At 39.9% G+C, this 25,854-nt stretch overlaps 2 protein-coding genes across 5 annotated transcripts in view; one reads left to right on the top strand and one right to left on the bottom strand.

The window, feature by feature from the left end:
- LOC121655431 (spectrin beta chain, non-erythrocytic 1) overlaps positions 1-19,277 on the bottom strand; it is a 28,119-nt gene extending 8,842 nt beyond the window's left edge. For 2 of the 3 annotated variants that reach the window (XM_042010053.1, XM_042010054.1), the window contains exons 1-22: positions 18,654-19,277; positions 18,087-18,164; positions 16,692-16,835; positions 14,299-14,445; positions 13,631-13,822; positions 12,635-12,721; positions 12,271-12,389; positions 12,072-12,186; positions 11,906-11,983; positions 11,710-11,825; positions 10,410-10,572; positions 6,498-6,643; positions 6,300-6,396; positions 5,722-5,871; positions 5,366-5,515; positions 4,621-4,877; positions 3,398-3,530; positions 2,591-2,785; positions 2,018-2,170; positions 881-1,098; positions 372-555; positions 130-285 (exon numbers count right to left, since the gene is read on the bottom strand). In XM_042010053.1, coding sequence (XP_041865987.1) covers positions 130-285; positions 372-555; positions 881-1,098; positions 2,018-2,170; positions 2,591-2,785; positions 3,398-3,530; positions 4,621-4,877; positions 5,366-5,515; positions 5,722-5,871; positions 6,300-6,396; positions 6,498-6,643; positions 10,410-10,572; positions 11,710-11,825; positions 11,906-11,983; positions 12,072-12,186; positions 12,271-12,389; positions 12,635-12,721; positions 13,631-13,822; positions 14,299-14,445; positions 16,692-16,835; positions 18,087-18,164; positions 18,654-19,154 — 3,579 coding nt within the window. In that variant the 5' untranslated portion in view covers positions 19,155-19,277. The remainder of the gene's footprint in view (positions 1-129; positions 286-371; positions 556-880; positions 1,099-2,017; positions 2,171-2,590; positions 2,786-3,397; positions 3,531-4,620; positions 4,878-5,365; positions 5,516-5,721; positions 5,872-6,299; positions 6,397-6,497; positions 6,644-10,409; positions 10,573-11,709; positions 11,826-11,905; positions 11,984-12,071; positions 12,187-12,270; positions 12,390-12,634; positions 12,722-13,630; positions 13,823-14,298; positions 14,446-16,691; positions 16,836-18,086; positions 18,165-18,653) is intronic. The other variant, XM_042010052.1, reaches the window with a different exon arrangement.
- A 488-nt stretch (positions 19,278-19,765) lies between these two features.
- Positions 19,766-25,854, top strand: part of klhdc3 (kelch domain containing 3) — a 42,226-nt gene continuing 36,137 nt past the window's right edge. The window contains exon 1 of one of the 2 annotated variants that reach the window (XM_042010060.1): positions 19,766-19,886. The gene's annotated coding sequence lies outside the window, so the exon portion shown is untranslated. Of the gene's footprint in view, positions 19,887-23,627; positions 23,649-25,854 lie in introns of those variants that run through there. The other variant, XM_042010058.1, reaches the window with a different exon arrangement.

Here is a 25,854-nt window from a genome sequence, read left to right as displayed (position 1 = left end):
CTTCAGAAGGTACAGTAACCTTTGTAGCTATTTAGAAATTTAGAATAAATGTTCACATTTTAGGGCACTGTTTTTTCCCTCATGTACCACTTAATTTATTCCAACAGCAATCCACCATTTTTGATTCACCTCTGTCACTGAAGGGCACATTGCTGCCTCAGAGTAAATGTTATCTTGCACAAGCTCATGTCTGTTCTTTTTGTGTAGCCACTGTTGTTTCTGAGCCCTCCAGTGTACTGAGATCCATCCGAGCATGCTTCTTAGTTCCTCCATGCGTTCTCTTACCTGCAAGATATTATCAGTTATAGAAAAGTGGATAATATTAACAATGCAAGGGTCACAGCAAGGTAGAAGTGTGGATCCTTGCTCACCATCTGCGTGAGGTGGTGTTCTTTGTTGAAAAGAGTCTTTCCTGTTATGGACAGTCTGTCAAATTCCTCAAACTTTTGCTCAATTTGCAAGTCCAGCTCTGCCGCCAGTGGCCTCTGCCCATCTCTGCCAAGATGCAAGGCAGTTTCAGAGAAAATGCATGACCTGGTGTCTTCTGTCCATGAGCTGTTCAGAGAGGCAAGTGGGGAAAGGAGGTGGTGTGAGAAGACGCGAAACAAGGCTGTGAGAAAAACCATACCTTCACAAAACATGAGAAAAACCAGACTCTGCTTGATAGGAAAGACATTCATCGCCCTGTCACACCCAGGAAACTTGCTCCAACCCTCTCAGCACATCCTAAATTCCACATATCTCCTGGGACCTGTGCTTGACAATGAGAACATCCTGTTCTTTCCTTGAAAGATATTGTAATGGGCAGATGTTCTCAAAAAGTGTCTTACAAAAGAAATTGGCCCGGAAATGGGTCCCAGAAGTCTCACATCATGCTTACATCATAGCAAGGTAGCTCCTGAAGAAGTCCTGGAGCTGCACAAACTCATGCAGACGTGATTTGTTCTCTGACACACAATTTCCCAGGTCGCTCCAGGCCTGCAGCGTAACCTGAATCTTTGCCCCGAGAAGGTGCATTCTCTCAGGGCACACCTCCTTTAACCGATGAGCCTGGTTCTCCATCTCCTTTACTTCCTCCCTGATGACTTCATAGTCAATCTGTGGGGAATCATAGTAAAAACCTTATCAAAAATATCTGTCTTCATCAATTTCTAGTATCATTTAAACAGCTTGTACCAATTGTGTCTTTAGCTATGACCTCATTTCCATAGATTTATGCATATTATTCAGTTGGAGGCCCATATGGTCTACATATGGGCTGCCACGCTATAGCAAACTTGCAATCTTGACCACTTTTCTCTCCTTTTGACGAGGCAATAATTAATAGCGTTCAGGGCTCTGTGGGAGCAATACTTCATAACGTTTCTCAGCTACAGTAAGCCTCAAGAACACTGTGTTGTGGATGCCTGTCTGCTGACGGCACAGTTATTTCAGTTTGGGAGATTAGGTCATTTCTGCTCTTCAATCGTATCAAGTCCAGACAGCTGTGTGCATGTGTGTATGTGCGTGATAAACATAACACTGCCCAAAAATGACTCACGTAAAGCTTTACCATCCCCAACTTCACATCTCCAACCCTCTGACCTTTGGACACTCATACACACCCTACTAGATTTACCCATAAACATACACGCACTGAGAGTTAACAGAACAGTGACTCACACAAGCACAAATAAATATCCTGTGTGGATAATAAACTTTTTTGCACGGTCTATGTGTGCAATTGTACAGTGCGGTTTGTATAATAAATTAAACGCAGCTCAAAACGGGGTGGGCTGGCCCTTTTTTTCTTTTTTGAGTTGTTGTGAAAAAAAATCAGCACAACAGGAAACAGACTGTGGAACAGTGTGTTGGTGAGTGCAAGGCAGACAAAGGAGCTTCCCCTTTTCATTTCAAAGGACAAAAAAGGTTAATGACCTGAAGCCAAAAGAATGGAATACTGGATCATATAAGCAGCGATGAATCATTTCAGATATTTACACCATGTTCTCAACATGAGCTAGCATCTTCCTCTCACCTCCAGGTGGTCCTGTTTCTCCTGCAGAGCCTCTACACCACATCGGTCTGGTTCACACTGCATGGCCATGTCTGTCTCCTTCTCCAGGATGTCCAGACTTAGTTCCTTGCTGTAGCATAAGCACTCCTCCACATGCACTGCCACGCTGGCATGCTTGCAGGGCACAAAGTCATTATAAGTTGAGATTGTCATTAAGTCAAACTTTACCATGTATGATTTGTTTTCCAATGACAGCCAGGTTACAAAGTTGTGTTTAAAATAGCTTTATAAACTCCCTTCCAACCATCTGAGTCTGGGATATTTTGATATGTACCAAAAATAAATCAAATCAAAACAAAAACCCTCACGTAAGGGGGGATAGGGGATTGCTTGTGGTCCATTTTAGAACACAGCTACAGAAAAACCAGATGTGGCTCTTTAGAGGTCTAGGATTTTAAAAACCATTCAGCATCATCTAAGATCATTATTCCTTATACTGCAGCAACCACTGGATCTTAGAAACAGGAACTAAAGCTCCCTTATATAGACACTTTCAACAGAGAGGTCAATATAAACTCACTCCCATCTTCTTACCTTGCTCAGCAGCTCCTGGATGGGCTTGTCTTGGCTTTGAGATCGACCTCTTTCTCTCACAGTATCATTAAGCATCTCTACAGCCTCTCGGAGTTCCTCCACAGGGTCCCCCATTGTTTCTATTAACGGCTCACCACTACCACTACTTTGGAGTTCAAGCAGAGTAGGAGCTGAGGAAATTTCACTGTGGAGAGGCTGTTGGATAGAAAGAAAGAGAGAGAAAAAAAAACTGTAAAGGTGACTGAGGAAAGGAGATGGTCCAGCATTATAAAAGGGGAACAAAATGGGTGACCCAAAAGACAAAAGGTGGACTACATTCATATAAATGATTTATGATGATTTTTGTGAGGACTTTATATTCTGTTAAAAGTCATTTCACTGAAAATGATCTGTGGAATATCTGAAAATCTATGTTCTGTAGATACTTTGTGTTTGATGGTAAAAAAAAAAAAAAGAAAATAAACATTTTTTTTACAAGGGTCAACTTTGATAAACTGAAGCAGAGAAAAAATAGAGCAGTTTTAGTACAGATAGTGCAGGCAAGATCTCCAAAATAGCCATGTTGACACAGTTTGGCACCATCTGTTTTCATAGTTTGAGCTCAGGTTTTAAAGGTTGAATGATTTTTAATTTTCCATATTCTGAGCATCATCATTTAAATTAAATTTCATGAGGTTATATTGAATGGAAGCTGAATCAAAGCTTCGGCTGATACTAAAACTGGCTACGTTTCAATAAAAACATATCTTACAAGCTTAAAAGACAAGCTGATCCTTCATATTGTACCTCTGTTAAGTTGATTCTCACCTGGCTGAGGCTGTATGGACCACTGAGCTCTTGACTCTCCTCCAACTCCACACGCTCCAGGAACTCAGTCAACATGCGTGTGTCCTGCAGTTCTGAGCTCTGCTGGGTCAGGGCACTTAGGACTCGATGGTATCTGTAAAACAAAAACACCAGCAAGACTGTTTTAACTAGAAGCTACACCTTAACTGTTATCTACATACAGCTCAGTATATCCCTCAGCAGAGCCACATTACAGCGACCGCTTACAGCTCACTGGATGACTGTTACCATGCAAGAGCACTGTTTATGTAACCATATATCATGTGTGACATAAACATATGCCATACTTCAGGGCACAAAGATACCTCGTCTGTGGAGAGTTTACATATTAAAATGATAAAGGGATTGGTCTGAAAGGGTATGTTTTCCAGAATAAATGAGCCTTAAGTTACTTCTTTGTAGTGTTAAATAATGACATCATACCAAGTGTTTTACAGCTGCTTCGTGCTCGCCACTACCTGAACTGATGGTCTCTCAGACTGCACCAGTGGCCATCTCTGCCCTGTAAAACAACCCACCCTGGAAACACTTAAACTGAGACATTTTCCTGTCTTTATTTTCTTTGGTCAGCTTAGTGTTCTTTACAGAGTCTGAACTTGTGTTTATACACATAGCTACATCCAGTAAACCAGCCAATATCGTAAGGCTTTACTAAGAGTACTAAGTGTCCATGGCAACAACATGTCATTCAAGGGCCAACCAAAGAGAGGGGTGTCATCTTGCAAACATGGAACGGGTGACTTTGACACATTCTGACAAGCTGTGGGTAAAGTGCATGTCAGAACAGTGGGGTAGACCTCGCTAAGTGCTGCATGACACACAAATGATTAAACTTGAGCTGTGCAATTAATGAGCACATGGAGAGTATTTTTTTGCCAACTTGGATAAAATGGCAACTTATGAGATCTATGGATATTTATATATTTGTGGTTTATGGGGTGAAATTGTTTGTCTTAAATGTGAACTGGCAATTTAATGAATAAACTCTTCCATGTTGGATTTCAAACAGGGCAAGCCCAAACCTGTTACCTCTTGGAAACAGTGACATACTTTATTTCCTGACCACAGTTCTTGGCAAAAACCAGCAGCATCTGATTGTTCACATCCATAACATGAATCTTCCATGATGACAAACATCAGGGGGCTAACCCTGACCTTTCCATCTCCTTTTCTGTAAAACGTACTTTCTTTCCACCTCCTCCATGCGCGCTGGCAGTCCTTGAGTATGTGGGTGACTGTGGCCATGAAGGCGGTCCACCTCCCGCCTTAGAGCGCTAAGCTCCAGGCTGCGTGCTGTCACCTCTTTCTCCAGCAGACAGCTCTCCCTTTCAGCCATGCTCATTGTTTCAGGGTCTCCAGCTAATGCAGACTCCTTCATGGAAAGCTCCACAGACTCCAGCCAGGCCTCCAGGCTGCCAAGGGCTTGGAGCACTTTCACAATCTATGAAGAACATAAGAGGAGAAACTGGGTGTGTGTTTGTCATGAATAGAGGTTTTACTGCTTTCATTTTCTAGTAATTTAGTGCACAGTGACATCATCAAATGGCACTTTATCAAGAAGACAACAACAGGTATACTTAATAGACTTGGGCTGTGCTTTGACCTAAATCTAAAATGTACTCACGGTTTCCCACTAATTCATAAAGCTGGATTTGCAGCCTCTTTCCAACTAATAATCAAATTATGTGAAAGCCCACTTTTTATTGCCTGGATTATGTACTCTTGTGAGTATACCTCGAAGCACTGCCAATTAAGGCAGCAAAGGTAAAACAAAAAAAAAACTACATATCTATGATCGTTAACTACACAACACAAACTTTGGCCCAGTTCTGATAGAACTGAACCAGAATAATCCATCATGGCTATAAACGTCTGCCAGAACAGTATGACTAAAGAGAGGAATATTTTCAGATATTTTCTGAATCTTACTCTAAAGCCCAGCTCCTCCGAAGCCTGCAGAAACACGGCATTCCTCTGGTGCCTCCTTCTCAGTTCTTCCCACAGAACTTCCAGCTGGCTGAGAAACTCCTCAATCTTAGTGCTGCCTGGGTGCTGCGCACGGACCAGCCCGTGGCCCTCCTGAGGAAGAGGTTTGAAAAGGATGAGTTCAAGTCATGATCAAGAAAATATAAATATAAACCATATCTGATGTTTTGGGGAGGTATAGATTTCTCACATGCTATGTCAGCTCATTATGTGGTTGATATGTTCAGGGGGAAACTTTCACTCAAGTCATCCATGTGTTTTACAAGAAACTGTGAATGTGATGATGTGCCTTGGTTTACCCTTTTGACCACCTCTATCCTAGCTTTGTTGTTCAGGATTTCTTGTTCAAGAGTGTGTTGACATCTCTTGGCTGCTTCCAGACCCTCATAGCTGGCTATTGAACACACCTGTGTTGCCATGGACACATTGTCTTTGAGCCAGGACAATGTCTGAGATGGAAAGGAGAGTAAAGAGAGAAACTAAAAATGTTAAAACCATGAAGCCCTCCACAGATGTAATTTAGCTGCCAAAGCCACAGGAAACACAGTGATCAGGGTCAGAGTGATTTTTTTTTATTTTGATCTATAAACCTACTAAGAAGCAATTACTGGAAAAAAGGGATATGCAATATACTGATGGCTCATACACTACTGGTTATTTTGTAAGAATATCAAGTTGTTATTGTTGATTATTTTTGATGTAAAGCATTGCTGCATAGTTCAAAATTAACATAATGCATAATTAACATAATTAACATACTGCAGCAGTGGTCTAAACCTAAACTTTTTACATTAAGATAGCATCTAAGAGAAGACGAACATCAATGTATGCTGTTTTAAAACGAATTTCTAATTGTGCCTGGCAGGAGTTTGGTCACCTTGTCAGCAGACACAGTGAACTTCTGGAGCTGAATGTGAAGCTGTGGGTGGCCTCGTGTGGCAGTCGCAAGCTTGGGCTCAGCTCTGGGCTTCCTGCTGCAAAGAAAATACTGGCATGTGATTCCAGTTATGATTTGCATTAAGATCTTTCCTTAAGTGAGTCACAGTCAGAGAGAGGAGCCAGGCTGATCTGTCACCTTTCCCACTTCAGTTGATGTCTTACGACAGCATCATCTATGCAGGATGAGCCGTCTCTCTTTGGGGAGGAGGCGTTCTTCTCTGATTGCTGCTCCTGATTTTGGCTGCTCTGAGCTCGCCTACCATTCTCACTGTCAACAATACTCTGTGGAAAAGAAAGAATAATGGTTTATGTGGAAAAGAAGTAAAGATCAATAACAAGACAAATGAACATCTTTTGTTTCTGTCTATGATTTACTGAATAAACAACCAAAACATTTCAGAAGAAGAATTTCATCCTCTCTCTCAGGAACGGGGTTCTGTAGCTTACTGCTAACTAGAGAGTTGCCGTGTTACTGGCAATATGGTTCCTCCTGTAAATGTCAATCTAACAAAGGTAAGCTATTTTTAATTAAATAATCCAAACTAAATCAAAGATACAGGGTTTTTCTGTTTACAGCTTCAAAGTAAATAACAAAAACACACTAAAGTCACTAACATGGGTTTTACTACTCAGATGATGAAAAAGAGCCATTGAAGATGAAATATAACCCTTTTAAAATTCCCTCTGCCCAGATCTCATTAAAGCAGCTGTTTTTTCAGCATTAGACAGTGATTTCCATGACCATCTAATCTGCCTCTGTTAGAACTATGTAGAGGAGTTTTTAGCAAGGCCAATGCCACGGCTATAGACCTTGTCTATGTGCAGAAATAAATTTAAGAAGTTAACAGCGACTAAGCCAGTTTTACAACCATCCGAGTGCTTAAAAGGTTGGCCAGAGGACTCTCAGAAGGGTTTTCCAAAGAGAGCTACATGTTTCTGGTTTACGGTTGCTGGCTGGTGGTTGAAACAAAGTAAGAAACATAAAACTATGAACCTGAGAAAGCAAAGGGGATCCTGGGAGTAGGGAGGGGCATGTGAGGTGTGAGGTGTGTGTTGAGGGGGGGGTCTCTGTACTTAAGCATTTCAAATTTCTAATTTACAGCAACACTAAATAAGCTTCCAACCTTAAAACTCTGGGCTTCTGACTCGTTTTGATGGCACACTGACATGTATTATGTACATTCCTGGAGCTATTGTTGCTGTGTAGCATCTTGGGATCTTGAGAAACTACACTTCAAAACTTTTTTTCCAGATTTAAGCATCACTTTTCAGCTGCATTTTGCTTTGCAGCACCACATCACATCCCATATCAAGACATTGACCATTTTAAATGTAAATCCTGGCTGGTTCAGCAAAAAAAATGCAAGAAGATATTATCAGAGGATGAGAGGAAAAGAAACAAGAAAAAGTGACAGAGCCAGAGAAAAGGTAAGAGTCAACATTGGACTCACTTTTACTGTCTGGAGAGAGCTCAGAGAAGAGACAGGATGCAAAACAGATGATGAATTAGCTTTTGTTATGGGATGCCAAAGGGCAAAAAAGTTCAGTAGTGCTGCTTTAACCACTTAAGTTTACTTTCTTGTCTGCTTTATTTTAAAGTAAAATATTTTACATTTCACTCTAAAAATGTATCTATAATTTACAATTTACATATAAAATTAAAATTTGCATATAAAGTTTAGGAAATATTGTTCAGTGTGTTGCTGCAGATAATACTGTCTAAACAAGTAGAGATTAATTCTTTAGGATGACTAATACAATAACCTGTAAGGGTAAATGTATCATTGTAGAATGAATCATTTTCAATAAATAAATCATGAGTAAATAAAAATCTGTTCAACTTTAGGAATGTTTAAAGCAGTCCTGCAGGTTTTTAATGTTTCCCTGCTTTACCACACCTGACTCAAATGACTCATTGTGTGAAACGTCTTAGGTTGTTTTATCTATCTATCTATCTATCTATCTATCTATCTATCTATCTATCTATCTATCTATCTATCTATCTATCTATCTATCTATCTATCTATCTATCTATCTATCTATCTATCTATCTATCTATCTATCTATCTATCTATCTTTCAATTTACTTTTCCAAGTATATCTTTTTTCTTCTGACCGCTCTCCATGTGCAACTTTCTGCAGTGTGCTCTGAAGTGATGTCAGTCAAGAACTATCGTTTAGCAAGCCCACCAAGCCCATCTGGTCTCCAGCCCCGACATCTGGCTGCAATTAGCCAGAGAAACAGACGATAGCCATGTTTATCTCCAGAAACAAGAGGCCGTACTACTGCTAACACGATGACACTGATGTATAGATTACTGTGTGATGCACATAGTCACGCACACAGACACTAAAACCTTTACAGTTTACCTTTCAGTTGAGTCACACTGAGCATTAGGAGGATATTTCCACAGTGAAAGTGTGAATGTGTGCAGAAGTACACCTGCAGGTACAGTACAGTGAAAATTATATCTACATGTACAGATACAAAAGGTTCATAATCACACAGATAGAGATGTGTAGCTGGATCTAAATTTAATTAAATCAGCTCAGCACACTTTGGTTCTAGTCCAAGTAGTGAACAATATGTGACAAATTACTTTTACTGTTTAACTGGTGCCTGTGCTTGGCACTGTCTTTGGCCTTTGGGCTCCATGGTTTTGTTTGGAGTGTCTTATTAACCCTTCCATAAATAGTAACAAGTGAGGCTCCCACAGACAGTGCATCCAGGCTACTCCCAGCTTCCAGTGCTAAAAAGACTACTGCAGTGAAAGGGCTAAGGACAGTGGGGGAAAAGAGCTTAGTGTCTGGAGAGAGAAGCTTTCAGGTTTACTGGTCTGATGGGCTCCTGTTAGAGGTGGTAAGGCCACCAGTAAAAGCTGAAAAACACAAGCAGGGTAATAAACTGAAACTCTAAAACAAGGAAACTGAAAAGTGAAGTTTTCTGTCCTCCAACAAACAGACCATTTCTCATTAGGCAAAATGAGGCCAGAGACCCAGCGGGAACTCCAGGAGTGAAAGATGTTGACAAGAAAAAAAGGACATTAAGGAACTACTCTGACCTAAACACAAACAGCCACTGAGTGTTCACTTAAATTATGAAGAGATTTAATGTGCAAACTTGAAAAACTAAATATACACATAATTATTGGTTTCTAAGATACCACATACTTTCTGGATGCTCAGCTTTCAAAAAAGATGCCAAGAATATTTCCGTTTAGGTTAACAAGCACCTACGGTGTTACTCTGGGAGCATCCACGTGTTTCAGTTTGGCTTCAAAGATGAGGAATGTCATTCCCAAGGCATCCACATGTTTTTTTGATTAATAAGTAACCCAAGAGTGAACCACAGATCCGCTATTAATACAGTATTAATTAGATGATTGTATTTTAGGTTGCAGTTTAAGGCCAAGATATTTTTCTACCATAAAGTGAATTTTTGGGTCTAAGGGAAAGACATATTTACTCTGGCCTGTGCTCCACCAGGCTGAACAGTCACGATTTGACATTTTAATGGAAACTTATGTAATTCTTGTGCCAGGACAAATAACACCTCCAAAATCTCTTCCTGTGACTCTTGCGGGGCAATATTCATAACATTTGGAGACTGGGAGATCTTATGAGTTATAGAGAAGACCAGCAGAAAACAGAGTCAATATTATATATTGAGCTATAATATATAGTATTTTTTCTTTTTGAGTTTTAGAGCCAGGCTGGTACTTATCCTAACCACACTATCGAGGGATTTCTCAAAATAGGGACAGAGGATATTACTTTTAAGTGCAGCTAACTAGCTGGTAGGCTGGAAAACAAGCTAAATAGTTGTTAGAAAAACTAGAAATCACAGCTTTACAGCTCATTTCTCAGGCTCTTTGGAGAAACCTGCTTAAGTTGTTAATCAGGCTTTTTCCAAACCAAAAGGACAAAATGCGTCACTTTCTGTAGCCACAGATTTTGTAGAGCCGGAACGGGCTTATCTCATCTTTTGCCAGCTGTGATGGAGTTGTTCTCCTCTCCAGAGCCCCAGCAAAATACCAGTGTCACTCACCACACAGCCTTTCAGACGATTCTGCTCCTCCTTCACCTCCTTTCCCATGATCACATGTGTCTCAGTTCCCATGTTGCACTGGGCTTCTCGGGTGGGTGTCAGGAGGTCAGCATCTTCCCTGGTGAAAGTGGAGCCAGAGAGAGAGAGTGTCGTCCTGTCACTCCTGTAGGGTAAGCGGAGCAGGAGATTTCCTCAGTTCTGACAGCAGGGCCTCAAAAACCAAAGATTAACACAAATTATGGAACTGGGTTTTTATAACAGTGTTTGTGTTATTTGTTTTAAAAAGTGACGATTTGTAGCTGATAGTACAAAATTATGTAACTTTGGATCTAAAATAGGACACCGCCTTGAGAGCATCTCTGCCTGGGAAATGTTTGGAAGGCATAATTTAGAGATGAATGTCAGAACTTTCGTTACTCCCCAACTTTATTTATAACTATGAGCAATTTAATCCCTTTTTTTTCTTTTTAGCCAGGCTGAGTAAATATTATTATTATTATTATTTTGCCAGTTCATCTATGACTAAATGGCTGGACTGATGTCAAATTGGCAATGAATATTCACAAGCCTTATTACTTCAAGGAAAGGCACCTTTTACTGTGCATGCTGTAGGTTTGTAACAAATTCTAGTTCATATAGATCAGAATTCTTTCTTTTTTTCTTTTTTTTGGTACTTTGGTTCCAAATTGAACACTGTGACTAAATGTGGTCGTACTCATTAAGTTGATATTGGTTCTGATGGTCTAAAAAGTCTAATGATTAAAAAGTCTGGATGCTTACTGTATGCTATTAAACTAACAATAAATTGTTTTACAAATTCCATAAAAGCTACAAAATATTCTTGTAAACATGCTCTTTCTCCGATTCAGCAGCTTGTTTTAGATGATGTCAGGATTTTAATAGTGAGAAGAGAGCGAACCATGTTGCCAACTTGACTCCTTGCCAACACATTATTCACCTATTATGATGATCCAAATTCCAGAGCAGCACAGAAACCCTAAAAGTGGGTGGTTAACGATGCTCTGCATGAAGTCCTTCTCTTTGGTTATTATCTTTCACTGATCCTTAACATTTTAAGTCAAACCAAGCTAAGTTAATTGAGAAGGGGAAAAACCTTTTCTTATTTGGAGAACTTTTTTCAGACTTGACACTGCATACTCTTAATGAAGGGTACCAGAAGAGTAATAACAAAAAGAATGCAGCTCCATCTTAGTGGAAAGTGTGAAAGTCCATTTACTAAGTCAAATGGGGCATATATTCTGGGCCACCAAAGCTGTCTGTAGTATCCCTGTATACATACCTAAAATCCCTCTGCAGAAGTGCCCAGCAGTCCTTTACTTCACTGTGCTTCTGTGTGACGCTGGCAGCAAGGGCAGGATGCAGATTAGACAGCTGAGACACAGTCACGTCCAACATCTAGAACACACACAGGCATGTAGGTTAGCTGGAGAAGCCTTCAACAGCATGTTTCAGGATAAGCCAAAGACTATTCTCACCATGATTTGACCACCGATGTCTCGTATTTCTCTGTCACCAAAGCTTTCCAGCTCTTTGGATGCAGATATGCTTTTCCTCTGACAGAAAGGGTAAAAACAATGAGCTCAAGGTAGATCTCAGGACTAATTAAAGAATGAGTAATAATTGAGCTTTCAGGCAATTTACCATATTGTTAATAGCTAACAAGGTATTATCAGCCTGCTGGTAAAATGAAGCTACTTCAAGAGCTAGATGGAGATTTTCATGGTAGTTTTTCAGATGAGACTGGACCTTCAACCACCTGCACACAGAGCGTTATTGTTTAATCTTTAGAATGGATACGTTTCATGCTGCGTATCAGTGAAAGTTAAGGAACAAAGCGTACATTTTATTGATGTGTTTCCTCCTGCTGGAGATATTTTTGCCATCTGTCTTCCCTTGCTTTTCCAGTTTTAGGGCTAAGTTGTTGATCTCTTCGTGGAGGTTTCTATGTAGCTGCTCATCCTGCAGGGAAACAGAACACAATCCAGCTATGACCTCAGCTTTCTTTACAGTACATCCTGGGGGACAGTTTACACTCAGTCACGGACAGACTACAAAGAAACTTCTTCAAATTTTTAAATTGAACCATTAACATGAAAAGTTATGTTTATATTTTATTATTATTATTATTTTTATAACAGGTTAGCTTAAATAATGCTTTTCTCAATGTTGTGTTATTTTTAATTCTTTTGTTTTAAAAGACTCACCTGTTTTAAATCTAAAATTCTCCTGGTCAACTGCATTTTGTCAACATTTTCCCCTAGAGCATCCACCAGAGACTGCTCCTCTTCCTGCTGGCACACATAAAAGTCAGTGTTTATAGCCCTTATTTGTAAGGAACCCAGCCATTATTATTTTTTTTTCTTTAGAGGCACAAGGATAAAACCACATCACCGCGGCTACCAAGGAAGATGCCTTACACAAACAGTTTTCAACATGAAGGGAGAAACTTTGAAGTAAAGGATGAAGAGAGCAAAGGATGAGTGGAAATAAATGGAGAATACATATACTCCAAGGATAGATGTTTTATAGTTTTTATAAGCAATGTCTTCCATTACATTCCTGCAGGTACATTATCAATCATTAGTTCCCTTGTGCCAGACACAGACAAGAACAGAGAACTAAACACAGGCCTAAAATGCGCTTGATGATTGCTTTTTGATAATGACAGGCAGATGTTTTACACCAGTGAGCATACACAAACAAAAAATGTCTTCAGGACACTGAGCTAATTTCCTGTATTAGCAAGTGCTGTTTTTGTGCCAATTATCTTGACAACTGTTGATGAGACTGTCTGTAGACTACGATTTACCTCTGGGCTAACTGTTTGCTGTTTTAATTGTTACGCTTGGAGTGCTTCATTAACTCTAATTTTCTTTCTTCTTTTATTTTTAACTCTTGCTGTTCTGTTTAGATAAATGGCAAAAGAGGAAAATTTCCAAATGCTTTCAGAAAAAATAAATTTATTTCCATTTTTATTCTATTTCATATACGTTTTTGTAAATGAGAAAATTAGTAAACCAGCACTGAATGCAATCTATAAAGTCAGCAATGAGATAAATTTCTGAATAGCTGAAAAGCAAACAAAGCTATAAGATTTTCCAAGTTTGATCAATTACAGTAGACGTGCTTGTCTCTTTCCGGTTATATGAATTTTTTTATAGTTACTGTAGAAACCTCAAATGGCAGGGACATTTTTTTACCTTTTCTTTGATCCATGCCTCCAGCTTGTCCACTTTTTTGTTGAATTCCTGCAGGCTCTTGGCTCCACCTAGGGCACGTGTCTGATTTGCGGCCATCTGTTTCAGGGTCTGCCACTGCTCCCTGAGTTGGCTGAGCTGCTTCTTCACCAGATCAGATGTAGGGTTCAGCTTGCAGATCAACTGCTCACCCATCTTTTGAAATAATAAGATTTTGTTTATTTAAGTTGTAGCACAGATGGAGCCGCAGGTCTGACACAGTACATGAGCGGACACATGTAACACATCAAAATGCAATGAATGTCTTGGGTACACCCTTAGAAAAACTCTCAGTTCTTCCTCTAAGTGTCAAGGGAGATTAATTATGACCAATGTAAAATTTCCAAACATTTCTCTGGGCCTGACAGAGCCATCTGGAATACTGAGGGTCTGCTTTTCTTTCACCTGAAAGTGCCTACATGACCATTATATTACCTGCTATGTGATATGACACACTTGTACAGTGTTAGAGATAATGATTAATGGTTGCATTTAGATCACTTTTATGTGTTAAATTGTTAAAATAAACATTTACTTTTGGAAGGGCGGTGCTCTGATGTGCTTGCTCAGTTAATTCAGTAATATTTATGTTTTTCCAGGGCGCAACTCTGTGAGTTGAACAATTTTGTTACCTGGTTAAGTTGAATCAGGGTGTTCTCAAAGTCTTTGAGGTCTCTCTGAAGTGTCTGTGATGCTTCCTCCCAGTCCTGCAGGGGGCAGTACTGAATATTGCATCCATCCTTTAAGTCCTGCAGCTTGCCTTTAATCCATGCCTCTGCCTACACAACAAATATAGACACACAGACAAAACTATATAATATTGTTTTCTAGGTATTATTCTGTAAAAAATAATGGACTTTCATATTTGAATCATCACATGTGGATGTCATATTCTTCTTTTACTAATTCAACAAGCAGGCAACATCTTTTTCCCTGTTTGAGAACACTACGGAACGTTAGGCACATCAAGAACAGCTTTTTGTTCTCCAATGTCAAGTTATGCGGAGCAGAAGTTTCTCTTGGCCAGGCCCTGAACTCACTGCATAAGGCTTTGTCTTGCAGAGCTGCCTTTTCTGGTAACATTTTCTATGGAGTGAGAAGACCAAACCAGGTGGGCAAAATCAGGAAGTGTTTGAAAGTGTATGTTTGTTTTCTGGAGGTAACATAGTGTGGAAATCAATGAGCCACCTAAGCTGCAAAAATTGAGTGGACTAATAAATCAACTTCATTCTTCTACTTGTCAAACTGATCCACCATGAGTCATGTGACTGAAAGAATCAGCAGGAACTTGCTTTAATTTTCAGGCTGCTGTTTGTGTCACATACCAGTTTAAGGCACAGTCAAGTCATTAAAGCAATACTTCTCAAAGAATTTAGAAGGACTGACAATGAATAACAGACTCAACAGTAATCCTATTTCTTCTGAATCAACAAAACATCAAGACCGCATGTGACACTTCCACCAGACAACCTTTTGCTCTCCATTAACATGTGATGTCACTTTTCCCCAGAGAAGGAGGTCATTAACTTAACAAGACCCCCAGGCTGCAGAGGTATTTCTGGGTTGAACAGAAGGAAAAGAGCTTGACAAAACAGGCCTGCCCATATCTGGTCACACTGGCTCCCATGGCATTATAATGATCTCATGCAGGAAGTCTATGATTCCCTTGTTTCTTCCTGTCAACTCTCTACAACAATGGTCTGTTTATGAAAACTTACAGTAAGGCCTTCTTCTGGCCAAAAGAATAAAAAACAGCTAATACATGCAGTTAAAATTATAATTACCACAGATTTTTAAAAATCTTTGGTTGCAATATTGCAACATAACTGCAGTCTAAAAAAAATAAAGACACGAATAAAGAAAAAAAAACATTAACAGGAATCTGTAAGCACAATATGTTTATTTTGCAGATCCTTTTCATTTTCTGTGAGTTTGCATTTTTAGTTAAAACAAGAGCAACGTTTTACTAATCTTTACTCTTGAAAAATATCTATCAACATGCAAATTTTTTTGCTTTTCAAGTCCTGCAACTTGGCCCTGACAGTACAGTGGGAGTTGAAGTTTCTATCATGGAAATGAAATGGTGAAAGGCGAGATATTTTGCAGAGCAGCCGTGGAGACAGATGGGTGTACATAAAGCCATGTTTCTCCATGTGGTGACCTGCTCTGCTCTCTCAGCCTGAACCATTAGGGGCCTTTAAAAGTGTCTCCCTGGAAATCTCACTTCCACTTTCATAGCAATGTAAAACTGTAATAATACATTTTCATCAATAATAGCAGTCAACCAAATCGTTGTAAAACAAGCTGTTCCCTAGGCACGAAAACTTCTGGCTATTTAAAGCCTATTCTCAAAAAAGTTAAATACAAAAAAAGCACGGCTTAGGAGCAAAAGGGTTGCTGTTAACAGCGTGTTACAGTGTTGCTTTCAACACATTCATGTTTCCTTCAGCTGACACATCTAAAATTAAACTTTTGTGTTTGGAAACAACCTATCACTTCGATAGATTGCTTAGAAGAGTTCTGATGACAAACCCAACGGCTGGACAAAAAGTCCCTCATACAAACTTGCTGAAAAATGTCTGTGTGTGCTGGGGTGGACACAGCGATGAGATAACACAACCAGTTGTGCTGCTTGGCTTAGTCTCTCTGAGCCATAGGCGTGAAGAGATGGAGCCAAACAATGATCTCATCCCTAAATAATTGCTTGTGGCGGCTTCCCCTCCCTCTCCTCCCCCAACTGAACACAGCTCACACAGTTCTTGAGACAAAATAAGAACCAGTACATATTTTGTTCTCATTCGAGGGTCATGCGACAGGCAGCTTCCTTTCTGATTTCATCCTAACAGCATAACTTGATGTTTTTGAGATGAACTCAGTCCACCCTCTTTCTTTTTCCCCTCCAACATCAGGGGAGATGGGAGATTCTGATAAGTTGCTCACTTACAGAGGCTGAATTTTAAAGTAATTGAGAATATCCTTGTGGACATTCTGGATACAGTGTCAGTGTTTGCATGGCATATTTTACCTGTAATACTTCCTTGTTGAAGAGTGAGTTGCGCTGAGTGAAACAGTCACTCTGGGATGTAGCAGCTGCCAACACTTCATTCTGTGTGCGTAGGTAACTTTCTTTCCTTGGAGGCTCTTTCTTCTTCAGTTCTGGCACTGAAATCTGTGGGAGTGCATCACACAAAGAAAGTGCTAAAAACTTGACCCCACTTTGACTCCATCATTGTCCTTTAGATAATGCTTGCTTCTGATAAAACCTACGACAAAAGAAAGATATTCAGCTCTCCAGCTATAATCACTCCACAAAGAGGGAAATTTCTGTTTACCATCTAAAGACATTACAAATATGTGTCAGTCTAGTTCATAGGCCACATTAAAACAAAATAACTACTGTCAGCACTATTGCATGCTGAAATGAGCAGGACTGGCACAACTTCACTAATGGACAAGCATTCCCGCTGGTCTCACTTCAGGAAACATCTGGGCACGAACAAGGAAGCAGAAATGGATGGATCCTGGTCTGTCTGATGTTTTTCGGTTCTGCATGTAAACACAATACTTCTAAAGGGGTTTGGCAGACCATATTCCCTCTCCCCACCTCCGAAGATGAGGGCACTGCCATCTTTTCACATATATGATCATAAACATTTTTTAAATCTTTTTTTGTTAACAGTACAAAAGCAGAGGAAAACCAAAATAATACTGATGTCACATAATAAAAGATGATGTGACAGATTACATTCTCTTGCTGTGCCAGTGTGTTATTATAACCAACCTGCAAGAGGACCTATGCAAGCCTTAGTTTTGTTAACATCTTCCCTGACTTCATGTTTTCCAGTGAGCCCTGCCTCTCCCAGGTCTGCTATCACTGAGCACTTCATCCACAACACACACACATTATACCTCAGCAAGGAACAGGCCAAATCCAAATCCCAATTTGCAATAAAGAAACACACACTACAGTATACGGTTTCCCTTTTCACCGCATGCTATTTATTTAGTAAAGCACGACCATAGGCAGGTTGTTTTGAATGTGAAAGATTCAGTCATTCAAAAACAGTCAGGTCCGTCTCATTACATAAATTTCACCTTTAACCTGTAACAGATTAAAACACATAATATAGTAACTGTCCAAACTTGGCGAATACAGTGAATGACTTCACTTCCTCATCTCTGTAAGATCAATCAACATACAGTTAGCTATAGAGACCACTCACAGCAAAAATGCCGTTTCTGAGAAAAGTAGGAATAAAATAGCACACTAAGAGCACAGAGTAACAGAAAATATTTCGGACTGTTTATGATTTAAACCAAACTACCGCTTTTTATGTATATATACACGCTATACATAGATATATTTAAAAGCTACCCACCGGCAACATCACATTACGATGTCAACTATCTTACATCTTACCTGGACAAATTTCTCTCCATTCAGTTTCGCCCTGGTAGCCGACTGACATTCATCACTGCTGTCTTTACTGAGCAAAACCTAAAAAGTAAATATAAAACAAACACTAAAATAAAATAATGTTGAGCGGCCGGGATAAAAAAGGAAAAAAAAGAAGCTGAACAGGACCCAAAAAACAACGGTAGAAATGTTCCACATTATAATTAGCTACCATTTTCATGCTGTCTGGCTGGTGCACGTGCGAATTTTGCCCAAACATGTCGACCGTTAACCGTTATTTTTGTATATAACTTACACTGTTTTTAGTTCGTTTGGATTTTGATACAGTACTATGTTTTATGTTAGACGTTTTAAGATTAAAAACGAACACTGTTCCGTATAATATTGTTATATTTCTTTACAACTGTTACATTACATATGTAGCATCTATAAAAACTATCAGTTAAAAAATTTGCATTGTTAGTAATAAAAGTGTCTTACCATATGACAGAATTAAATCACAACCTAGTGGGATATTTATTTCTAAATTGTTAAATTTGCACGTTTGCAGTTATAATGTGTGTTTTGTACCTTTAATTGAGAGCTTGGCATATTCTCACAGCTCACTCCCACAATCCTGGGTAGATGTGGATCTGATTTGCTGCTAATGTTGTTGTTGTTATTGTTGTTTTCTGATGAAGAGCCTGTGATTGAGAGCATTGCTGGTCCTGCTGCCTTCTTGCTCTCTGATATGTCTGTACTCCCAGATATTGTGATCTTCTTAATAGACCTGGAGACGGCAGAAGGAGAGGCAACGTTCTGGTTCAGGTGGTCCTCTGCTGCCATGTGCTCTTGGCTGTGTTTCACGGGGGCTGCCTGTTTAACAATCGGTGAGACAAGACAGGGGCCATGTGCACAGACCTGGGATCTACTGAGGTAGAGCGAGTTCAGGTTGTGCTGTAACACGCAGTTATCCAAAGTCTCGCTGGGTAAATAATTCTGTGTAAACTCCTGGCATTTTGGCACAGGGGGAACTGACAGTCTTGTCCCAATGGTAAAGGGCTGCACCTTCCTCACAATGCTTTCAGACATGACCAAAGTCCCAGTAAAAGAACAAAAAAACACTACTTAAGTCCAAATAAGCACAGAAAAAAAGTCTGTTACATCCCTTTGAATAGTCTGCTCACTAAACAGTTGTCCAGTCTGTTCAACAGGCAAGTGGAGGGTTGAACAGAAAGTGAAGAGAGAGCTCAGTTCTCCACCTTCTTGTGCATGTTGAGAATGCACAGCACACAGCCCAGGATGGCTTCCTTTGACTCCTGGGATCGAATGCGGTCCCAGATGTGGCGCAACGCTGTGCCAAGGTGGGCAGCACCCGTCGAGAGGCTTCTCCTGATGAACTGTGCCAGTGAGCCTGCCAGTCTGCTACTGAGGAGCCTGATAACCAGGGACCGCAGCAAGATGAAAACTGCTGGCATGCTGCCTGACTGTGCTGCGCAAAAGACTTGGAAAAAAAAAGAAAGCTCAGAAAAGGAGGGGGAAAGAGGAGGGTTTGTTAGGAGAAGGGATGAAGTCACCACCTCTTCTCTCTTTCTTTCTTTCTTTCTTTCTTTCTTTCTTTCTTTCTTTCTTTCTTTCTTTCTTTCTTTCTTTCTGTCAGGAACGACAGAGCAGGGAGCGGAGAGGGGGGCTGTAAAGCCTGGCTGTCAAAGCTTCCTCTCTGAACCTGAACAGAAAAGCTGCTCTGATAAGAGGCCGAGAGTAATGGAGTGAAAGGCAGAGACCTCTGTCAGACCTCTTCAATCACAGCTTATCCTCTATGAGGTAATATCCTCAGTTGAATTACACACACACCCACACCCAAACTGCCTCTCTCTTACCTCAACTTTGAAGTGTACATGAACAGGTTCAGCCTGAAGGTGTTGGGCCCTATCCCAGCACAATAATCAAGAGACAAAAACCTCTAAAAAAATATCTATGAGGAGAGGATCAGATTTAGAGGTTGCTGGTAGCGGTGTCTGTCCAGGAGTGAGTGTTTCCTCTGGTCTGAACCTCCTCTTTCCCCATCAGAGAGGCACAGTTGTCACACAGGTTACAGCTGAATGGAACAGATGAGCTTTGGTGCGCTGCTCCTTAAACCTCAGAACTGCTGGCATGACAAGTGTGCAGTGACTGTGGTGGTGTAGGGGTGGGGGAATAGCAGCCGAGCAGATGATGGCTGCTGCCACTCCTTCATGGTGACTAGGTTCAGTAGAGCAAATGTTTGGCTGACTGATTGGAATGGCAGGGATGGCGTCCTCATGTCAGGCTAGGGGGGGGGGATTGTTGAGGACGACAGAAAGCAAAGAAAATATTTGTTGGGGGGGAGGGACTGCTTTTTACTGGTGAAAGCCTTTCCCAAAAAAGGAACTCTCACTCTTCACTCGGCTGCCCTCTGACTTGACCTCAGCACCTGGTCTATAAGCTCTCGAGAGTCGCTTACACAAACTCAGGCAACATAATGAAACACAGTTTATTGCCAGCGGCCCTGCCTTATTTTCAACACTTTACTTTTAAATTAGTGTCCACAAAAGACTGACCTAAGCAGTGAAATTACATAACATTTAGAAAGTGAAACTTTCATTCACAAGCGTTAATGTCGCCAGTGTTACTGTTACTGTATGATTTTAGGAAAGCAAAAACAGCCAACATTGGGACAACAGTCTCTCAGCTCCATATGACAGACGTAGCCCGGAGTCGTCATAGTTAATGATGCTTTTAAAAGAGCTCTGGTTTCATGATGAAGTCATCTGAGGAAGAGTTTTAATGTGTTGCAGCTTGAAATCAGAGATAAATTCTGCACAGGCTGGGTGGTGTTCACGGAAGGCAGCATGGGTGGAGTTCAAGAGGTTTGGCTAACTTTAAAATGACATTTCCTCATATTGCTGGGTGAGTGGCTCTTATAGCGTGCAATTTATGTGTTCAGTGGGTACACACTGTGACTGCTACTACAGTTTGCTCACATGTTGAATGGATTCAGTTGGATTTTAAGCTCATCTGGAGCTCATCAGTTTGATAATTTGGACTTTGCACCTTTAGCTGATGTTACACCTTGAAGCAAGTCATCATAAAAAGAAAGAAAAAATGTGTACACATTAATTAAGTCATACTTCCCTTAGCAATAACACAAGACAGTAGTATCATTGTGATGCAGAAAAATTATCCCACTAGCTTAGTATTTTGCAAATCCCCCATGTTAAAAGAAAATGTACTTACCACCTATATAACAAAAAATCACCACCTGATGTGACCCACAACGAAGTAGCCATAATCCATGTACACGCTAATGAGGGACATTTGGACCATGTGTGACCCACAGGAAACTTGCCATAATCCAAGCAGGTCGGCAACTGACACCTGGTCCATTTCTGGCCCATAGAACACTTGCCAGTGCCGTAACTGAGCCATAAGATTTGGCCCAAACATGTCTGCTAATTGGGCAGCACCCTTAAGGGTCACTGACTGGCACATTGTTTACGCTCCAGAAGTGAAGAAACATCATAATAGTAATTTGAATTTTTTTTTTAATGAGATAAATATAATGAGAAGAAAGAAAAAGGAAGAAAAACAATCACACTGATAATTGGACAAACACTGCCAGGACTTAAGTAAAACCACGTTTAAAAGAGAGTGTTTGTATGTAAAATTTGAGGACAAATATGTAGGTTGTCTGATCTTGTGCAACTCCCTCTATGCATAAGAGCGACCCATGCAATCTAAAGGATCTCTGTCTGTATGGGGGTATATCTGAAACCTTAAAATAACTGAAATTGGGATTTGTCTAAGCTTTTCTAAGAAATATAGAAGAATTTGGCAGGAGCACTTTGAAGTAAGTAAAAAAAACAAAAAAAACCCACAAAAAGCAGTGTTTGCTTAAACACAAGGAGAGTGAGAAAAACCTGGTGGTCAAAAAACCTGCTGACACCCACTTCCAGCTGACTCCTGATTGCAGTGGGAAAACACTTAATTGGCATTCAGTCTTGTTTTAAACACTGTAAACCTGCTTTAACCGTCTTGGCTTAGCATCAGTTGAATATAATACCTGGGTGTACACACTGCCTTAAACACGCTGTAGATGTTGTGGTGACACAACTCACACCTTCTTTACACATATATATTTACACATTTATGGACTTTAATATTTCGTATGGAGGCTTAGAAACTGACAAAAACAACTCATGAACAAAAATATATGAGATTGATTACATTTTTATCTGCTTGTTTGGTTGAAGTGTTCATTGCTCTAAAGACTACTTAAAGATCTAGTGAACATCTACCTCCCAAAATACAGGCGTGTCACTACAACAACATGAAGAGATGTGTTTACACTGTACCCTGCAGCCTGTGCTTATGATAATCAAAACACTGAGATATTTAAGCTAGTTTACTATTTTTGAATGAATTTCCAACATTAACCAACACAGCAGGACAGAGTATAAGCTTAATGCCGCATTTATGCCTCCTTTATGTATGTAAATAGGTATGTCCATTTCAAATTTGTCAAACATCATTGTCCACATAGTCCCATGTGTCCTTTACATCAGTATGGTTGTTAGGCAATACGTACACCAGAGATGCAGAGCTCTGAGTCCTGAGGCCAGTTTCAGACAATAGCAAACATGGTGTTGGTGTAGGAGATTAATGTACAGCCTCACAAAGACACATAAAAAGAGGCTGTACAGTAGATGGCAGTGGTCTGTATGGTCATTAAATATGCAGGCTTCTTCTTTTTTGCTCCTTTTATTGGTTATATGTAAACTATAGTGCACAACACTGCCTCCGTGGTTTCTGGTATTACTCCGTAACGCATCCTCAAGCTCTCTGACAACTTACTGAAATACTCATTAGATGAACACAGAGGACGAACAGAAGGCTCAGCTTGTATGCATATGCATTTTTAACGTTGAGCATATATAAGTCCTCAAACTGTCTTGACAACATAAATCTCACTTCTTTCTGTCTGCAGGTTTTTGCTGTTAGTTTGAGAGCCTCCAACGTTAGAAAACATGTTTCCTTAGAGCAGATATGGCCTGAGCCCAAACTGCATCATTGTAAGTGAAAATTAACACATAAACCCAGATGTATTCTTACTGATGCTGAGCCAAGCTGAAGCCAGTTATAACCTAGATATACAGTCATTTGATATGGGACTGAATGCAGATTAGAGACTTGAATTTACACTTTCACGCTGCGCTCGAAAGCCAGATGTTGGCTGATGTTAGATTTTTTTTTTACCCTGTGTAAAAAAAGCATTAACTGCTTCTGCATTAGTGGGAAATTCTGTTGCTCTGCTTTTATGATCTTCTGTATATAAAAAAGGATAAATTTTTAGAAAGCAAATATATCCAAAGTCATTTCCTCTTGACTTTTCGTTCGAAATCAAGACTTGTGGATGGATTTATGGAGAGATGTAACTTAAAACCAATGTTAATTTCTTTTCTTCATAGCCGAGGGAACTTTACATCCTCATTCATCTAAACAGATTGATCCAGTCCACCTTAGGTCAGCTGATGGCGCATAAACAAATCTTTCTTCAGTTTGATTGGGGTAATTTTATTTTGAGATTTTAACTTCACTGTGTCTGATTGGGATGGATTAGATTTGTCAGTTTTGTTTGAGGTGGTTTTTATCCTAATTGGCCTATTATTCTGATTAGAAGTGGAATGTAAAGGTCCATGTAAATCCTGCTACTGCCATCCAGACAGGCATTATTTAACCATTTCTAAAAAAAAAAAAAAAAGCTTGTGATAATTTAGAAATATTCTTGAATAAGTCAGAGAGCAATCATTTTACCAAAAATTGAAATACTTTATTGTTAAGAGTTTAATGCAATGTTTCCACCTAGAATATAAACATTTATAAAGGGCGGAAATGTGCTTGCTCAGGGTAACTGTCTGGTTAGATTTGAACCAGGTGTCCCACCTCTGCCTACCCAGTCAGATTACGCTACTGTAACACCTTCCTTATGTTGTTTACCCTGGAAGTCCTCCCTTCCTCCCCACAGCTTTGTTCACATCTTGTGTGTGACATTTAAAACTGTGCTGCCCACATCCTTTACAGATAATTTCAACCTCGTTCATGATGGGAATGCGTCGTATGTATGCTTGATTTTTTTTCTTTTTTTGTACACCTTTGAGGATGGATGCTAAAGACAAGGTGGTTCTGGCCTGACAGCTAATATTGTTGCTTCCCGAGCTGATAATAAAAACCTGATGCTTTCTCACCACAAACCCCAGCTAGTGATTGCCCTTGGTAGATACCCTCCACTTTCTTAGAGGCAGTAAATACGACTTAGAAGACTTATTCAAGGGGTGATGTCACTGAGGCTGCCCGCATGAAAGGATAGTGATAGCTGTGGCAGAGGAGAGAATATGCATGGGAGAAAAAGGGGGGTCTGTACTTTTCCACTTGGTGTATGTCATCACAAAGGCATTATCAGCCTCTTGGTCAAGTTTCAGTACAGATAAGATTGAGTTTTTGCTCTGGATCACAATCAGAAAAGGAAGAAAAATGTAGTTTCTGGGAATGGCTGATATGACAGGAATAAAAAATGAAAATAAACTTTCACGTGTCATACCAGGCCTGCTCAGCCAACACTGGAGTTAAAATTCTGCAGAAAACTTTTATTTTAACACTTAACTACCTCATAAAATCTCACAAGATGTAACATAACGTTTGTCAAAGCTGTAAAATAACGCAAGCATGTTTAAACTTGTCCTCTCTTTCATTTCAGTACATGAGAAGAAATTTACACAACATTGCTGTCACTGTTTTATTTGAGCGATAATGAAGCAGACGTTCTAATCAGAGAGAACAAAGAAAATTAACTCATACGTACTAATGTGCATCTGCTGATCTAAATAACTTGAAATCCATTTACTCTTAGCTCACAATGTTAAAACCACATCTTGACAATGGCCTAGCTTGTCTCATCTGGGTTGCCTTTGGGCTTTTGTACATCAGCCATTAAATAAAAGTAAAATGATTTGTGCTTGAAAAGAACATACAACATCTGTGGTTTATGGTCAAAGGGTAATATAAACACATTACGAAAGACGCATTTTTAGCCTTGACTACATCGTGTCCACATGGGTTTTGCCCACCCCTGATCTATTGGAACTGGTAATTTATGACATAGTTTTATTCAAATCCTCTTAAAATCCTAAATGCTGCAGCAGTGAGAGCTGTCAGCTAAAGTTCCAACAGCTTTAGTCATCTATTTAATACAGAGATGATTGTGACATCCAGTTGCGAAGCTTACCTGAGGCTATATTTGACCTAATGAGACTGCATGCTTGTCATCTGATGCTTACTCACACCTGTGCTACATCATCCTGGGAGTCCTGTTTCCCACATTTCTTTATGAGCATGTCCATTCTTATCACAAAGATAAAGAGCCCATGCAAGTTTGAGAGTTAGATGACATCACATGCAATAAAATGCCATTTTCTTTCAGAAGTAGTCATTGTTTGGTGTCAGGGCCAAGTTTGTTTCACAAAGTAAGGACCGTGAAACTTGATCATTTGCCATGACTTGTATTTTATTTTCTGTTTTGTTTCTATCAAACTGTAACAGCATTGATACAAAAAAAGACTGCTACTGTGTTAGACATATTCCCTCCAAAGGTTATATTTATTTATAGTTGCTTTGCAAGTCTGCTAATTCAGAGGCAACTTCTTTACTTACATCAATAATACGGTGATCTGTGGCCTCCATTTGTAGCCATAAACTTTGTTCGATTAATTCACAGCCT

Source organism: Melanotaenia boesemani, chromosome 16 (assembly GCF_017639745.1).
Source record: "Melanotaenia boesemani isolate fMelBoe1 chromosome 16, fMelBoe1.pri, whole genome shotgun sequence".
NCBI lineage: Eukaryota > Metazoa > Chordata > Actinopteri > Atheriniformes > Melanotaeniidae > Melanotaenia > Melanotaenia boesemani.
This window is presented reverse-complemented; position numbering and strand designations above follow the sequence as displayed.